Source organism: Pimephales promelas, chromosome 25, assembly GCF_988280905.1.
Source record: "Pimephales promelas chromosome 25, fPimPro1.hap1.1, whole genome shotgun sequence".
Lineage (NCBI taxonomy): Eukaryota > Metazoa > Chordata > Actinopteri > Cypriniformes > Leuciscidae > Pimephales > Pimephales promelas.
This window is the reverse complement of record NC_142793.1, coordinates 10,830,751-10,849,205: the sequence shown is the minus strand read 5'-3', so window position 1 is coordinate 10,849,205 and position 18,455 is coordinate 10,830,751. Positions and strand designations below refer to the sequence as shown.

The 18,455-nt window shown below is 39.2% G+C and overlaps 1 protein-coding gene across 4 annotated transcripts; it reads right to left on the bottom strand.

Annotated features, from left to right (window-relative positions):
• Positions 1-3,029: 3,029 nt before the first annotated feature.
• On the bottom strand, positions 3,030-17,460 carry LOC120477767 (von Willebrand factor A domain-containing protein 5A). 4 transcript variants are annotated; one of them, XM_039669575.2, is made up of 26 exons: positions 17,343-17,460; positions 17,163-17,235; positions 16,098-16,300; positions 15,801-16,023; positions 15,544-15,710; positions 15,353-15,467; positions 15,131-15,279; positions 14,472-14,560; positions 14,243-14,387; positions 10,588-10,667; positions 10,395-10,509; positions 10,149-10,307; positions 9,952-10,055; positions 9,644-9,861; positions 8,920-8,997; positions 8,724-8,756; positions 5,811-5,879; positions 5,612-5,633; positions 5,437-5,486; positions 5,254-5,292; positions 4,794-4,838; positions 4,677-4,712; positions 4,523-4,588; positions 4,129-4,310; positions 3,930-4,053; positions 3,030-3,840 (listed from the first exon to the last, which is right to left on the bottom strand). In XM_039669575.2, the coding sequence occupies exons 2-26, from the start codon at positions 17,200-17,202 to the stop codon at positions 3,761-3,763; spliced, it is 2,631 nt and encodes an 876-aa protein (XP_039525509.2). In that variant the 5' UTR covers positions 17,203-17,235; positions 17,343-17,460; the 3' UTR covers positions 3,030-3,760. The 4 variants fall into 4 exon arrangements, with proteins under 4 accessions (XP_039525509.2, XP_088983802.1, XP_039525508.2 ...); XM_089127676.1 differs by having other exon boundaries at positions 17,163-17,232; positions 17,343-17,442; XM_039669574.2 differs by having other exon boundaries at positions 17,163-17,454.
• Between the last annotated feature and the right edge of the window lie 995 nt (positions 17,461-18,455).

The following is an 18,455-nucleotide window of genomic DNA, read 5'->3' as shown; positions in this document are numbered from 1 at the left end:
TGTAAATTGAACAGAAAAAATAACAAGAGAGGAGATTTTGCTGATCACTATATCACACATTTATTATATTTTTTTACTTATGTCATTAAATAATTGTTATTATACGCGAATGTCCGCGTCTTGTACTCGCCCAGGAAATCTTTGTAAACCGTACGGCTCCAGACAGGGGCAGTCGACCCGGGGTATTCACAATGTTTTCTCTTCAAAATTGAAATTTTACTGCCACCATTAAAACAATTTATAACGGAAACTGTTTACCCACTCGACATTATACAAGGGGTAGCGTTGTAACGTTAGTGACAGTCGTAAATCGCGAGCTGTTTATTCCAGTGGACGCAAGTTGCAACTAAAACAATAGAAGGCAATGGCGCAACGCTACCCAGCAACAGCTCAGTAATGGCGCCCGCTTACTTCCGGTAGTTTCGCCGGATTCGTCTATAGTAGAGGGAACACGAACAAGGCCTCCAGGGGGCGCTCTTCCTCATTCACATACAGCAGTGGAGGAGACTGTGGAGACATGATCCTGAACACGGACCTCCACTGAGATGATCGGAGGCACTGAGTCACACCAACAGAACAACAACACAAATACAACAGAGCATCACAAATACACCTCAAATTCAGCAGAACAACATCACAAATAAACATTTGAAGCAGAACATAAATCTAAAATAAAACAGAGCATCTCAAATAAACCTAAAACATCGTCACATCTCTCTGAAAGATAAACATAATATGTCTGTCTTTGATATTTGTGAAAGATTGAAATCTTGACCGTTTGATTTGTGTTTTTTTTTTTTTTTTCCACAGCAAAGCTTTTGTCCGTTAAACCCACTAACGTTTTAGTCAGGATTCAGGGAAAAAAAAGGCGTTTTTTCATTTGCATAATTTAACTCCAATACACACGCAGACCGCGTTAAAACAAAAACCACAGCAACATAACGTTAAGTGTAATGTTAGGAAACATTTAGCAGTAAAAAAAGTAAACAGGTGAATTAATTCACAAGACCGCAGTTCACCATTCTCACGCTGGGTTAGAGAGGAAATGACGATTTTACTTCCAATGGAAAGTGAAACTAAAACAATGAACCTAATGCTTTTAAATCTTCACAGACCGACTTATTTATGAGTAAATCTGTTTTTGAACGTTTCCAATGACGCCAAATCTGTTCGTGGATGGGTCGAGACAGCGAACTGATCCGACTGTAAACAAGTTGGACGACTTCGCCCTTTTCCATCGGAGAGAACTGAAGTCGTCACCAATGTCCCGATATGGCGCTGACCATAGACTAAAAAAAAGGACATGATCACACAGCGAGATGGGCCAAGCTGACATCCAACCATAGCATGCAACCATTGAAACAATGTTGAGTCAGTGTTGATGAGTCAATGCTGAATACATTGAAATATGACGTTAGAAAGTGATGTTGATGAATTAGCATCACTCTTGCACCCTTAGTTAATATTGAAATAATGTTCAGATTTCAACCACAAATCAATAGAGTAGGCTATTAATATTGCTTCAACATTACAAATTCATATTGTTGCAACGTCACTTGCACGACCGGTTAATGGTGAAGCAATGTTGAGATTTCAACCAAAAATCAACAGTAGCCCAATTGTATTGAATTAACATTACAAAGTGATATTTAATCAACATCATTTTTGCACCCTCAGTTAATGGTGAAACTATGTTGAAAAAAACAACAAAAAAATAACAACAACAACAACAACAACAACAAAACAATGGTAATGCTATTGAATCAATGTTACAATATGATTGATTCTACATCACTAATGCTGAATCAATATTGAAATTAACAAAAATAATCAATAGTAATATTGTTCAATCAACATTACACTATGATGTTAAATCTACATCACTGCTGTTGAATCAGTTCTTAAATTAACAAGAAATATTTTTTGGTAATGGTTTGATCAATGTTACAATGTCAATTTATTTTATTCAATCAATGACAAAAATATATTAAAAGATTATTATTTAAAAAAAGAAAGCAGTAGAAATAGGACAACATCTCAGTTCATTTTCTGTCAAAATACTTTTCAAGTAACAAGTTTATCTTGTAGAATAAAAGAGCTTAGGTTTTTTCAATGAACATTTCTTTAAAGGGATAGTTCAGCCCTTAATGAACATTCTGCCATAATTTTCTCACCCTTGTGGATTTAATGGATTATTTTGAAATGGTAATAAAAGTGTCAATGTTAAGCATAAACAGCAACCGTTTAGATGTTTAAAACAATGCATTGTTTGTGTTATATGATAAATAGTCTCTTCTGTTTTGCCTGATTACAGGCATTCAGATAAATAAATAACAGCAAAGCAAACATGAGCAAATAACCTATGCTATTACTACACTATTACTTGGCTAATACACTAAGAGAGTTGAAATGATCATACAGAACCAACAGGACTCGTCTTTTTAAAACACTTTTTTAAATCTGATTCAAATTATTTTCATTTTCAAAACCGCAAAAACACAGAACAGAACCGTTTTTATGTGTGACCTGATTAGGGTTGCCAACTTAAAAAGAAAAATGCGAGACAATCGTGGTTCTTTACAGGAAAATAAGGGACACTCAAAATATTTGTAGGCCACTGAAGCCTATCACACAGTATGTCATTTCAGGTTGTGCTTAAAAGGTTCTCAGTTCTCGCTTGCTTAAACTATTTATGTACAATTTAATTCTAAAACTAATTTTAAGGTCACACAAAAAAGTCACATTAGACACAAAAAATAGTTCAAAATAATAGCATTTGTCAGAAATGGAAATCTTTTGAAACATTATACATGCACTACATACAAAGAAATTAAAGAAAGTAATAGCCTACTTTTATTCAGCAAGGACACATTAAAGTAGCTAGCCTAATTAAAAAGTGACAGTAAAGACATTTATAATGTTACAAAAGTGTTTTTTATTGTTTTTTTTTTATTTTGGGTAAATTTACTCTGAACCTTCTATTCATCATAGAATTTAAAAAACAAACAACAAAAAAAAACAAACATTAATAATATTCAGAAATGTTTAATGGGCAGCAAATCACATCAGCATATTATTTCCTCAGGAAGATTTCATGTTTTCTTGCATGGCTGGATGTTGAACTCATGAACAATAATCACGTTGTCTGATTTCACCAAAACTGATTTGAAATCAAAACCCAGCCGAATAGTAGAAGGGATTTGCCGTTAACGTGAGTCCGGATTGAACCGGGAGCGACTAGACAGCAGATGCTTCTGTTCGCAAATCAAACAATGATTTGTCCCACAAGAATAATTAATTCTCAATTTAGAGTTTGATATTATTTGTTTGGTCTGAAGCGCGTGAGAGTGGCCTGTGATTGGATGATAAATGGAGTCGTAATCATTCTCAAGTGCCGTGTTGCTGTTGTATCAGTCAGTGGTTAGATCAGCGTAGCAGTCTATTTAATCGGGGTCCCATACAAGACAAATAAATTAGGCCCAAAACACGGTACGCCTAATTCGGGACAGTAGGTAACCCTAGACCTGATCCATTTAAATGACTGTATCTTGGGGGGAAAATTATATAAGAAAGCCACAACTACTTTTACTTTGGTACATAAAACTCAAGCAGGTCACTCACATATTTTTACAAATCGGTGTTGATTTGAACAAATTAAATTGATTAAACCTTAAAGAAACAAGTAAAGGAAAAACAGTAAATGAAACTGTAACAGTTGTTTCGTCTACTGACGGCACAGGAAGTAGAAACACTGATGTCTTTAGATTCCCAGAGTCTCTTTGGTCACCTGACATCCGAGCAGGGCATTACCCACACACACACACTCAGACAGATCGCCCACTGAAACACACACACACTCGAATCATCAAGAACTGCAGATATTTGATGAACGCTGACTGAGTGAATGTGGTCTGGAATGGAGATCTCACCTTTCTGAGAGCCGATCCATGACGCTGCCTTCATGGCCACAAACTGCCACTCGACCCGCTGGTCTATTTTACAGCCGTATAACCAGATCAGAGCCAGGAGAGTGGCCCATACTGACCCCTCCACCTGTGTACAAACCATCATACACTGCATTAGTTACTGGACACAATCATCTCTGTCTTATTATTCATCATCTCTCACCTGTGCTGGTTTCTGATTGGTCAGCTCATCCTCCGTCTTCCCAAACGCATCAGCCAGTGTGACGTCCAGATCCCAGCAGCCTGACGCCTTTTGGAGAGAAACCAGCTGGAGTAACGGGTCTGCAGTTGTAGTTGCAGTTGTATGTGCATTCAGTAACAAGTCTTTCTGGGGATCAGGAGCAGCTGAACACACAAAATTATATTGTTGATAATATGTGCATACATTTTTTTTTAAATAAATCAAATAAAATCTAATGAATTTTATTACGTACTACATTTGTCAAAATGTTCATTATAAAACAGAGCACACGTGCAATGGTGTATCATGCAATGTGTTCCATTCCATTTGCACTGACATTTGTGAGTGTGTGTGTGTGTGTGTGTACTGTATATACCATGACTTTGCGAGTCAGTCAGGGCGGCTGCAGACTTCGAACCATGGCGGAAGAAATTCCGAACCTCTGCAAATGACAAACAATGATCATTTACCATAAGGTGACGCTGCATTTTTGTTTCACATTTAGTGACACTGTGCGTTCATGGTATTACTTGTCAAAAATCCTTTTGCAGGTGTGTTTTCAGTCACTGAAAAAAAAAAACAAGAACTTTTTAACCTCAAGTGAAGAACCAAAAAGAACTTTGCCATGAGTGCATTGGGGCTTTTACCTGTTGATATGTCACGGTGAGAGAAGTCGTCCAGCAACGCACAAGCTAAATCAGTGTAATTCGCACCCAAAAAGAACAGACAAAACACACAAATTATGATATATTATAAATGATTTGTTTTGAAAAAATTGTATACTTTAGTTTGGGTTGGGTGGGTCTGCAGTTCAACACACATCTAGAGAAAGAAAAGTTATATGTGCAATCTGGAAGTTTCTTGCCTCTTTGTCCTTGTTGGTTGTTTTGGCCTCCATATTGGACTATGTTAGGAATTACATAATAGCTTAACATTCTTGATCGGTTCTTTGACTCGTTTAATCATACTAACAAAAGTTGAGGCCATTATAGACAAACTTGAAGAGGCAAAAAAAGGGAAAATAACATTTATTTCCAAGATGATAAAGAGACTCGTTTAGCAGTTAAGCCCGTAAAGGGGACTTTATTTTTAATAGTCATTATTTACCTTGTTGGGGCATTTTTATCTCTCCAAGAAGAACAGTGCCTATAAATCATAGTAAATGAAGTTTTCTGTGATGGTTACATTTAGGGGATAGAATAGATATAGTTTTTGCAGTATAAATATCATTATGTCTATGGAAAGACCCCATAAACCATCAAAACTGTGTGTGTGTGTGTGTTTGTATACCCCTTATTTTGCCAAGAGATTTTTCTTGATGAGACAGTGGAATATGATCTCTGTAACAACAACAATAATCGACCATAAGGAGACTTTGCATTAGAGTTTCACATGTAGTTTGAAATAAACTCACACACACTCATATCACAAAAACATGTCAATCACTGTGGATTCATTGTCTTACGTTTTGTTATGCCGAAGTGTTCCTGTTCAAATGGAAAATTCATGTCTTTAGTAAATCTGAAGAAACATTTTTTCACTAACAATCAACAAGTTCTCTAAAATGACTGTGTGTTTCTCTCGTTTCAGCAGAAAATTCAAAGTAAAAGACTAAAAAAATTAAGAAGTTTGTGAAATGGCCTTCGATGTATGTGTTCACTTACTCGTAGAAAGTGTTGAATATAAATCGCCCATCCTCTCTAAGGATTGAAACATCTGGGAATCTTCTACAACTGTCAATATGCCAGCACATTCAGATAATAAATAAAAGTGAACAAACGAAACGGGAATATGTAAACATTGATTTTTCTTGCAGAAACACAAAAGGACACAAAACCAACATGCACAAACACCATATGTGAAGCTATATATTTGAATGAATGCAACGCAAATTTCTTGGTCTAACACACACACACACACCATCACAAAAATCAACTCTTAAAAAAAAAAAAAAAAACTGCATCAGCAATAATTAAAAATATTTCCTCACATTCAGTCTCATGTACTGTACAAACATGTTAAACAGTTTAATCGCATGAATTAAATGTTTCATTTGACAGCCCAAATATTTATACACTCTTAGTTACCAGTTTGAACATCTCCTCATTCTTTATTATGACTATTTTACACGATTGAGATTAATAGTAAAGTAATTAGGTAGCTGGTGTGATTACTGATTGGGGATGCACACCAGTCTCTCATCTCTCACAGAGGAGCTTCGGAAGCATAAAAGGAGGAGTGACGACAGTAAAAGACGAGAGGGAAATAAGTAAATATGTTATAAAATAAGTATAACAACACTTAATGTTGAGACGTGTGTGTGTACGTGTCTGTGCGTGTGTGTGTGTGCCTCCTTGGGGCCCTAAGCAAAATTAAAGGGTTAGTTCACCCAAAAATGAAAATTAAGTAATTAATTACTCACCCCCATGCTGTTCCAACCCCGTAAGACCTTCGTTCATCTTCGGAACACAAATAAAGATATTTTTGATTGAATCTGAGAGCTGGATCAGTCCTGCATAGACTGCCTAAGGGACTGGCTCTTGACGGCCCATAAAGTCATTAAAGAAAAGGTTTAAATATTCCATGTGCCTACAGCGGCTCAATTATAAGTTTATCAAGCGACGAGACTACTTTTTGTGAGAAAAAAACATAAATAACGACTTTATTCCACTATTCTATTACTTCCTTATGGGCGCATGCGCGAGAACTGAGACGAGGACGTTCTCATTCGTCTACTTCTTGTTACCGGCTGCTCACCGCTTAGGAGTTTTACCGCCACCTACCGTATAAGATGATGATCCATATATAAGGCGCTCCGGATTATAAGGAACACTGTCGTTTTTTGAGAAGATTAAAGGCTTTTAAGTGCACCTTATAGTGCGGAAAATACGCTAATTGAAAAGCGTTTGTACAGCGCGCGTCTTCCTCTGCTTGTAAACAGAAAGTTTTGCGCTTCCAGCTATATCAGCACATCATCTTATACGGTAGGGGGCGGTAAAACTCCTAAGCGGAGCAGCCGGTAACAAGAAGTAGACGAATGAGAACGTCCTCGTCTCAGTTCTCGCGCATGCGGCCATAAGGAAGTAATAGAATAGTCGAATAAAGTCGTTATTTATTATTTTGCATTAGAATTTATTAAAAAATTTATTATTTTTTTCTCACAAAAAGTAGTCTCGTCGCTTGATAAACTTATAATTGAGCCACTGTAGGCACATGGAATATTTAAACATTTTCTTTAATGACTTTATGGGCCGTCAAGAGCCAGTCCCTTAGGCAGTCTATGTAGGACTGATCCAGCTCTCAGATTCAATCAAAAATATCTTTATTTGTGTTCCGAAGATGAACGAAGGTCTTACGGGGTTGGAACAGCATGGGGGTGAGTAATTAATGACTTAATTTTCATTTTTGGGTGAACTAACCCTTTAAGGGCTCTAAGCCCTGACCCATGAGCCATGTAAACCATTTGCCATTGCCACAGTCACACCTGACTCCTTCCTTCTTTAACTAGTACTAAAGAAAATGTAAATCTCTGACATCAGAAATAAACATTGTTACTAGAAAAAGTGCATAATTCCTAACAACAATTCACATTTTAAATGGTAAAAATGTAATTATCGATATCACAAATGCATCCTGTGAATGAACATAAGCTAAAATGGCTTGCCATAGCATGTCACTGTGTTTAAATGATATAAGCAATACTTGATACTTAATGGTTATTATTTACTGAGGGATGTGCATATTGACCAATATGTTAGCCAATCAACATTTTAAATGCAATATAGCCTATAAATCAATAGTCAATTTCAATATATTGCTTTCCATCTTGCTTTAGAGTTGACACTAAACTGACTTAGAGAGAAAAGATAATCATTGTCTTGTTTTAAAAGTATGTGCGCCCATATTGTACTGGTCCCCACAGAAGTTTCTGCTGGAAAGTGAAAAGTTTTATTTTGTGCACGGGCATATAAATGCATGTAAACGCACGGTTATCTTTTCTGAGATGAAGTTTATAAACAAACACTGTTGCATTTGTCGTTTATCAAACGTTATAAATGGTTGTATTTCACTCAAACTTTTTTTTTGTCAGGCACAAAGTCACACAGTCCTGGAAGTGACCGCCATTAGCAAAGACACAGAAAAACCAAAAGATGCACTTCCCAGCTAGGTTAGACAGACAGACAGACAGACAGACTAGAGAGAGATGCACATCAACTTAACTGTACTGTTCTTGCTGACATCAAACTTGGAAAGGAGAGAACACAAGTCTGCCTGATTGCTGTTGCCACAATTCTCATTTTGTGACCAGAAGGATAGATCCGCCTAATGTTGTAAACTTTGATTGACATGCTTTGAAACGAGGGAGGGGCGGGGGGTAACAGTGCTGAGCGTCTCTGTGTATGTGTGTGTGTTTGCGTTTGAGTGTGTGTCTGTGTGTACTGTGGCACCATTCTTCCCATAAAACATGATTTTTTTTTTTAAATGTTCACATGCAAACCCGCATAACAAAAAACACCTAACCCCTAACCATAAAACCACAACAGAAGATTACCGGTAGTCAATGTGATTTATCTTACCTTGATTTTTAAACAGGTTGTGCGATGGTCTCCCTGAAAACAAATTAATTTTACATCTTGGTAACTGTTATGTGACAGGGAATCATTTAGTGCTCTCCTTTTTGTGGTGTGGTTTGGTGAGGCTTATAAACCAGTGATTAAATGCAACGGTTTCTTCAATATTTCTTCCGTAAAATTTTCATTGAAGTGCACTTACCCAGCCGTGACTTAGGAGGCCCACATTCAAAGGTCCGTGACTGAGCACGGTTAGCTACAGGCAGCGAAAACTTCATATCTGGAAGAAACAGCCAAAAACAGGACTAACAAACAAGAAAAGCGTTGGAATAGGGATTGAATTAGACATTTCTGGCCCAAAACAATTTTGCAATTACCCTTTGCGTTGTTTTGTTTGTCAATGAACCCATAAAAACAGGTACAAGAGCGATTTTTTAGCACTCAGTCTTTTGATGTTATGTTGGGAAGGTTGTCTTAGCAAATACCACAAACACATTCTTGCAAGTACAAGAAACCCCCACAGACTGAAAAGAACCACTGACCACATCCTCCCTAAAACTGTACATTTTATATCTTATAATTTGAAGAAAATATGATTTGTGCTTTCCATGCAAAAGCCACTGTCACATACTGGCATCCTGGGACTTTCTATATGCAGTACATTTCTAAAACATTTGTTTTCACATCCTAATGAGATTAACACATCAAAATGTACTTTAGTATGTAGTCAAGTCACTTTTACACATACAATCAAAGCAGTTTGATTTGACATTCAGTATTGGCCATAAATTCCACTCCTGTGACCCTAAAATAGCATTTGATTTCAATTACTTTAACACACCAAATGTAAAATATGTAACAAGAACATGATTTTTGTTAATAGTAATAAAAGATTCACAAACATCCTTCACAATCGTCGCACTAACCGTATGTCTGCACTCTTCTCTGCAGCAGGGGTCCTTTCACAGTCTTTCTGCTGTTTTTATTAACAGCAATGAAGGCTGTATGAACACTGCTCACTCCTGCCTGAACACTGAGCTCCACTATCTTTCTCCTGATGCCCTTAACATCTGCACCACGTGTCCTTTCCTCTTGCTCCAGAGAACGGATCCGGGTCCGAGCTGCCAGCCGGTGGATGGCCAACCTGCAAAAACATGAAGGAAATTTGTTGGATTTAAAAAGCTGAGTTTATGTCATCCAATTCAATGTCTTTCTGCGTGTTTGTGTGTGTTACCCTGTTTCCCCAGCTGGTTTGAGGCAAAAGTGGAGCTGGTTTGTAACTGGATGATCTTTAAGCCTGTATTTGACTGTCACGTTTCCCTCGAAACCTCCTGAACTCTATAAAAGAGGGGCAGATATTTTATCATCTAAACAAATGAGAGACACCGGTCTCCTATTCTCTTTAAAGAAACACATGCTAAATCATCCTACCTTTCCTTTAAGTTGTGCGTAAATGAGTGCCCTTTGACCCTGGAAGAGGACGTTGATGGGTTGAGACAGTGTGTCAACAGTAACGCCATCTGGAAGGGTCCAATCCACAGAGATATTAAACACATGGGGCTGCAGCGCAAACCTGAGGGACTGCATCACCTGATATAGTTTGAAGAGAAAGAAAAAAACATTGAGACATTTGACTAGGAAACATTTGTGGCTGTGAAATCCAGTGGAGAGCTTTACTTTGGGCTGCATGCGGTCGGTGCCTGTGATGAACTGAGCGTGACCAGATCCTTCCCTGGCCATTCCTGTGATGAGGGCGCTACTTGCACCCTCACCAATCCCGAATGAGAAACACCTGAACACACAATAAACTCTGTTACAGTAAGTGATGAAGAGAATAATGATGGGAAGATGAAACCCAGCAGACGTTTACCTGTGAGAGTGAACATGATGTTTGACCAGGTCCAGCACCTCTTTAGTGTTTCCCACCTCTCCATCAGTGAAGATGAACAGCTGAAGAGAGAAAAACATCTTAGTATTAAAGGGGGAGTTCACGCAAAAATGATTTGTTTATCTTTGATGAAAAAAATGAAAATATGAATTGAGCAGTTTAAAAAATTGAAGGGTTAGTTAGAGAAAGGAGACAGCTGAGGATGCAAAGGAAAAGAGCAGAACAAAGTCAGAAGGAGGGACTCAATCTCTTACAAAGGGCCATAAAATTTAAGAGTTGAGCGCCTACGGACACGCTACAAAAAGAAGGAACGTGCGAGGGCTAATTTCTATAAAGACCCAAGTTATTCACCAGGGAGAAGAATGGCACTTTAAAAGCATCTAGGGTTGAGCTAGAGAGATATTTGGAGGAAACGCATACAGATGCAAAAAGGCTTGTGTCAATTCCATCAGACATCCCACCTATCAATCCACCAGAACACCAAATGGAGGTCTGTGCAACCAAAGTGGAAAGAGGTAAAGCAGCTGTGAGAAAGGCAAGGGCTTCATCATCTCCAGGGCCTAATGGAGTTCCGTACAGAGTGTACAAGAGTGCTTCAGGAGTTCTGCGAATTCTGTGGAAATTGATAAAAGTGGCATGGGAAAAACAGGTTGTGCCTAGAGCATGGCGCTAGTCTTTATTCCTAAAGAAAGAGATGCTACAAGGATCAGTCAGTTTCGTCCTATTTCAGTATTAAATGTTGAAGGTAAGATTTTCTTCAGCATTATTGCCCTGAGATTGTCCACCTACCTATTAAAGAATGGCTTCATTGACACTTCAGTTCACTTCAGCGGGCATTCCAGGGTTCTCATGATGCTTAGAGCATATCAATGTTATCTGGCAACAAATTCAGTCAGCTAAAAAGGAGAGGAAGGAGCTCCATGTGACATTCCTCGATTTGGCTAATGCGTATGGTTCAGTGCCACATGAGCTTCTTTTGGCAGCATTCGATTTTTTCAGTACCAATGTCAATAACAAATTTAGTGAAAGCCTATTTTGGAGATTTGCATTTTAGTTTCTCAACTCCAAAATTCAGCACTGCATGGCAATGCTTAGAGGATGGAATAATGGCAGGATGCACCATTTCTCCACTGGCTTTTACCATAATGGAAGTAATCATTAGGTCATCAAGATGGGTAGTAGGAGGAGAGCGCTTGGCTTCTGGTATGCTACTATCACCAATCAGAGCATACATGGATGACATGACAACCATGACTACAACAGTAGCCTGCACTATCCGGTTATTGGGGAAGTTAACAGATAATATTGAATGGGCACGAATGCAATTTAAGCCCTCTAAATCAAGGAGTATCTCGATAGTTAAAGGAAAGGTAGTAGATAAAACATTCTTCATTAATGGTGAGGTAATACCAACAGTTTCTGAGAAGCCAGTGAAGAGTCTTGGGAGATGGTATGATGGACTTTATAGTAAAGGAATATTGCAGCTGCCAGTCTCTGCTTTAACCGAAGAGTTTAAGTGTGCCAAGGTCAGGCTGGAAATGACCTTAGTAGAGTCACACAACAAATGTGTGAGGGAGGCAGCCTCTGTGTTAAAAACTGTTAGGAAGTGGTCAGCAAAGAAATCTGTAGTAGAGACAAAGGCTGCCCTTCAAATTGGGGATATTGTGGGACAGGTAAAGCATGGAAGAGGGGGTTTTTGGCTTAGTTTAGCTCCTCCTAAATAGCACAAGGCAGGCCCAGCTCAAATTAAGAAGCTGGTAGTCAAGGAGGTGCGAAAGCAGGAGGAGAGGATGAGGTGTATAAAGGCCATTTCCCAGGCCAAGCAGGGAGAGTGGATGAGATGGGAGAGTGTGGAACAATGCAAGTTGGGCTTTAGCATTGGAGGGCAAGCGTAGTACAGTATGACCAATAAATTGCCGCCTGCAAAACATTCCACGCAGAAGACAATATTCCTCCGCCCAAGAAAACCACCAAGAAAAGGTGTTAACACCAATTCTTGCCCAGGACAACTGGAAGTTGCTAGGGACTGGAAGATGCTGGCTGATATTGATCAACGGCTTATTTTTTTCACCTGAGATTGCCACCACTAACTTATGGCCAGATATTGTTTTGTGGTCTGGATCAGCACGCATTGTTCAGCTGATAGAGCTAACAGTGCCATGGGAGGATGAGGTAGATGAGGCATATGAGAGGAAGAAACTGCGGTATGCTTATCTGGCCACTGACGCAGAACAGCGAGGATGGAGAGTCCAGGTTTATCCAGTGGAAGTGGGTTGTCGAGGATTTGTGGCACACTCTACAACCCGGTTCCTCAGCTGGCCATTCGCCAAAGATTTTGGTGGTCTAATAGAGAGTGCGACACGAGTCATTTTGTAGATTCATGTCCTGTCTGAGCCCAAACTAAGAAGATTAATTTTCCATCCGTGGGTCTCCTTAGACCACTTCCCATTCCTTCTCGTCCGTGGTCGCACAAACCTCTGGACTTTGTAATGGGTCTTCCTCCGTCAGCGGGGAACACGGTAATCTTGACAGTGGTAGATCAATTTTCTAATTTTCCCAGCTAGAAAAACCGCACAGGTGAAGGTCAAACACGTTTTTAAAGATTCATGGGCTTCCGACAGACTTTTCCGTCTGTCTAAGTGCACGATGTAACTTTAGAAGAGTCAAGTTTTAAATAGGAAAAATATCGAAACACTTTGGTAATTTTTTTAAGAGAAATGCTACTGGTCTTGTGCACTTCAGTGATGTATGCTAAGCTATGCTAAAAGTGGTACCGCCAGAACCGGAGATCGGCTGAATGGATTCAAAAAAGGTAAAACTCAACAGTTTAACTCTGGGGGAGTTGTAAAATGAGCGTATTTCCAAAAAAAAGTGGAGTATCCCTTTAAAGCAACAACTGAAAATGTTCACTTTTAGAGTGTATGTCTGTTTGAAGAAATCTTTTGAAATTTTAGATTAAACTGCTTGATTCACATGTATCATGTTCAATGAAAGCTTTAGCTTAAAGTTCTGTCAGGAAGACTCAATCAGCGCGTCATGTATTACCTTCATTCCTATCCAATCAGGTGTTAACAATCACAGTAAAAAAGATTGGTACTTACACTTGTCTGAGTTCGCAGATGCTGACGCTGCCATTCACCTCCATCCTCCCCAACCACCACCAAGATGGTACCTTCCCCTCCATCCTCCCCACCACCACCACCACCACCACCACCAGGATGGTCCCTTCCTTACCTCCAGGGGGTCGGCTGTGCCCCCGCCTTCATCTCAGGCGGGACATGCAGATTCGGCTAACCTCGCTATGCTCGCTAAGGACGGAGCCTACGCCAAAGAACTCATAAATTTATGCTTGCTGAGCTGTCAATAAATGTATACTGCTTTTCAATTTATCTCCCGAGTCTTTCTGGTAGAACTTGTGTTCTATAAACTTTTTGAAGCATCAAAGTATTAGGCGAATGGACTTAAAATGGAGGAACAGAAACCTCTCAGATTTCATTAAAAAAGTCTTATGGGTTTGGAACGACATGAGGTTGAGAAAAAAATGTAATTTTTTGGTGAACTAACTTTTTTAGCCTTGTTGACACTTTCACATGACTGTCAGTCTGTCATTCAGTTGCATGTTGAAGTGTTGTTGTACCTGTCTGGGATGGTCAGGGTTGCAGGGCTGGCTGTAGATGTGTTTTAGAGGCTGTAAAATCTCTGTGCCGCCCAGGTCTGCTTTCATTTCCTTCACTCTTTTTAGAGCCTGATCCATCGTGTCCTGACTGTACTCGACACTCTGACTGCAAAGGCACACAAAAACATCTCATCTCCTCTCTGACAGATTTCAAAACTGAATATCAATGAATGAAGATCTAGTTACTAACGGGAAGAAAGACTTAAAACGAGAGCCAAATCCATAGATATTGAAGTAGCATCCCATGGGCAGACTCTTCAACAGTAACAGCAGAGTGTCCTATAGTAGAGAGACATGGACAGATATTTAAACTCAACATGACATCAAAACTGATTCTATTTGTGATGCGCACCATCAGAATGAGCAGAAATCAAAATGAGCAGTTTTTGGAAAAACATAAATTTTGGTCAAACACTGAAATGTTTTAAAATGTTGTAAAATTCCAACTAAAAATTCTGAAAATTTAACAAATCAGTGTATTTTGAACAAAGAGTTCTTGTTCACTTTCATATACTGACTGTTATTTATTGTACACTGAAGTACCTCTGTTTTGAAATCAGGAGAGAAAAAATCTGTTTTGAACCGTGCGGTGTGATTATAGCCAACTGTATTCGAGTGGGTTGTGAAGGAGCATTCGACCTACTGAACCCCTTTACTGAACGAGAGTCATTGATTTGAGTCTGAACAAGAGACAATCTGTTCATGAATCCAATTATTGAACAAAATGAGGGATTTTTCATCAAAGCGACTGCAATGCAAAAAAAGTGTAGCAATATTATAACTACTGTATGCACAAAATGTACTAATTAAATTTGACCTCCACTTAAAAAGCAAAATCTTAAATCTTACCTTTGCTCTTTCTATGGGCATCCCATCCATACTGCCTGATCTGTCCATCACAAAAATAAACTCTCCTTGTGTTGCCAGTGATGACATCACTTCTTCTGGGAATTCTGGGTACAAACTTATCATGATCACTGGGTCCCTCATCAAAGAGCCTGAAATAGAGAGAGAGAGTCAGTGAAACCTTGATCACTCAATCCCATAATGCCAGTGATCTGCAGGTCCGACCTGATGGGGCAGTGGCCACTCCTGCCTCCACTACAGCAGAGGGCTGATGGGTATCCTGATAGTACAGAAACAGCTCAACGTCCTTATCAAACATGTGACCAGGACTCAGATTCACCTACACACATAAAAACACATGAATAACACTACTGTGCTCACACATCCAGATAAACACATGAAGACACACACAGTACCGTAGCCTGAGTGTGATCCGAGCGGAGGAACACTAGAGGATCCAGAGTGCAGTTGGACTCTAGTTTGGAGATGGGCTTTGGAGAGCTCACATGGACACTGAGTGTCAGCGTGTAGGGAGCAGCTCCACACACTGATGAAATCTCTGAGACTATACCAGCTCCTGAACCTGACACACACACACACACACACACACAGAGAGAGAGTGTGTTAGAATCAGCTTGTCTCCACTAATAAAGTGTGTCTGCAGCTGCTGTACCTGCTGGTGTGTATCGGGGGTTGAGCACAGCCGGCAAACAGAAGCGCAGCGAGTGGTCGGCCTGCACATCGAGCTCGGTGACGTAGATGATGGTGACGGCAGCGTTCTGACCCGGCGACAGACACCCGACACTCAGTCTGAACACATCAGGACTCTCTGCGCTCTCTTCCAGCAGAAACGCCTGCTGACCCGAACTCAAAGCGTCATCGTACCGATCCCTCGCCTACAAGACACAAATATATTACGTGCTGCACACAGTGAAAAATACGCGTCCTACAGACTTATATTTGGACTCACGGTTTCTCTGTCTTGCACCTCTGCCACAATCTCCTGCTCTCCGATCTTGGCACTGAAGTGGCAGACAGCAGCATCAGCGGGCAGAGGGAACACGAACAAGGCCTCCAGGGGGCGCTCTTCCTCATTCACATACAGCAGAGTGGAGGAGACTGTGGAGACATGATCCTGAACACGGACCTCCACTGAGATGCTCTTCAGAGGCACTGAGTCACACAAACCAACAGAACAAGAACAACATCACAAAACGTCTATTAGACTCTCTATGAAAACAAACGAAAAAATAGTTCAGTTAAATTCTACCTTCAGTATAAATAAAATAATACTAGCAAGCAACTTTATTTATATAGCACATTTTTAAACAACAGACGTTGCCCCAAAGTGCTTTACAAAAATTATAACATTAAAATCGTGCAACAAAACAAAACATAACTTATTCAAAAGCTAAAGAAAATAAATGTGTTTTTTTAAATAAGAACTAAAAGTGGCAATTGATGGAGCTGACCTCACGTGGAATGGTAAATTATTGCAAAGTTTGGGACCCACCACAGAAAAAGCACAATCTCCTTTTTATTTTAAATGACAAGGACCTTTAAAGCCTTTGATCGGAGAACCAGAAGGAGAGTAGGGAATAATAAGATCACTGATGTACTGGGGCCAAGGCCTGATAGGCAGACAAGAGGACTTTAAAATCAATCCTGAATTTAACCGGAAGCCAATGTAAGGATTGCAATGTAATACTCTCATTTAATTGGAGAAAGTTGCTAGAAAGCCACAGTTTTATGTCGCTGTAACATTCTTGTGCTTTGTCCAGTGAACATGTTTTATTTAAGCTCACAGGAAAGTAAAACTGGAGATCGTCGGCATAACAGTATGATATAGCCTACAATACTTCTGAAAAATAGTGCTAAGAGGAAGTACAGAGAGAACAGCAATACTCCCAAAGTCCACACTGAGATAAAGCCCTCCTCGCGACAAACTTCATTGTTTGAAAAACACACAAACTCTACATATTAATGATAGGCTAAATACATTTAGAAACTGTAAAGTAAACAGATGAATTCATACCCAGATCATTTTTCTCAGTCACAAGACCGCAGTTCATCATTCTCACGCTGCGTTTAGGAAATAAGATGACCTACTTTAAAAGTGAGCGAAAGTGAAAATCAAAAACTGAAAATACGCCTTTTAAATGTGCCTTAAATCCTTACAGAAGACTCAGTTAATAAAAATAGTAAATAACGTTACGTGTTTAGAGTTTATAGCGTGACCGAGTGTTTTGGAGAAGAAGAGATTTCTGGAAGTCGTTGAAACGCTCCGTAGTTTCAGTCAGAGTCAGAAGACCGTTAAAGACCATTAAACTGCGCTGAGATCAGAGATCCTGCTATTTAAACTGAGGCGTGGGTTTGGCTCATGAATATTAATTTACTGCAGAAGAGACGTAAACGTGAGATTTTTATTCCAAACGAATTTTCTACAGAGGAGTTTATAAACATATGGCTGAGAGGAAAAAATAGTTTGTAGAATTTAATGTTTTACTCTGTACAATGTAAGATCTGTTATGTGTTTTCTCCATTATGTGTCTTATTTGTTGTAAAATGTCATTATAAGCTTGTAAAAGTTGAATAAAAAACAAACAAAAACATATGGCTGAGTCTTATACATCAGGGATGATATTACAGATACTTTAATAACTTTTTTCCTAATTTAAGAGTCCGCACGTTTCTTCAACTACCAAGAAACTGCTATCAAATCTGAACATATTACACATTAGTTAGGCTAGACGTCATCTATTTCTTGTTGACAATATTTTGTAACAACCCCATGTAGGAATATCACTGCAAACATATTTATAGATTTGGCCTTAGTTTCAACAGACAAAAACATATTTCAATACTAAAAATATCACATACAGCAATTCATGTACAATAGTCTGTATTAGAGAGATGTTTAGAAAAATACAAATTTTTTCTTATATTTTAAAGTTATTAAAAAAAGAAAGCATTTAGATAAAGCAGATCTCAGATTAGCTTCATTGTGTTAGTGTATGTTTGACTCATGACGTCATAAAGAAAGTTAGTAGAATCGAACGAATGGAACGCGTGGGTTTACTATATAAGCGCTTCACAGCCTGACACAATTTGTGGGTTTGTTGTAGTGGTCGAGAGAGAGTGACAGTGGTTTTTCACAGCGATGGGTCAGCGAGTTAGTAAAGTGAGTCCGATGATTGGCGAGGTGTGCGATCAACATCAAAGCACACCCCCAAAACCCAGCATTAACACGGCGGTTCAGCATCCTCGTCCTCGCGATGAGACTGAGACTCCTGTTGATGCTGCTGGTGTGGGAAAGAGCCAAGAGAGG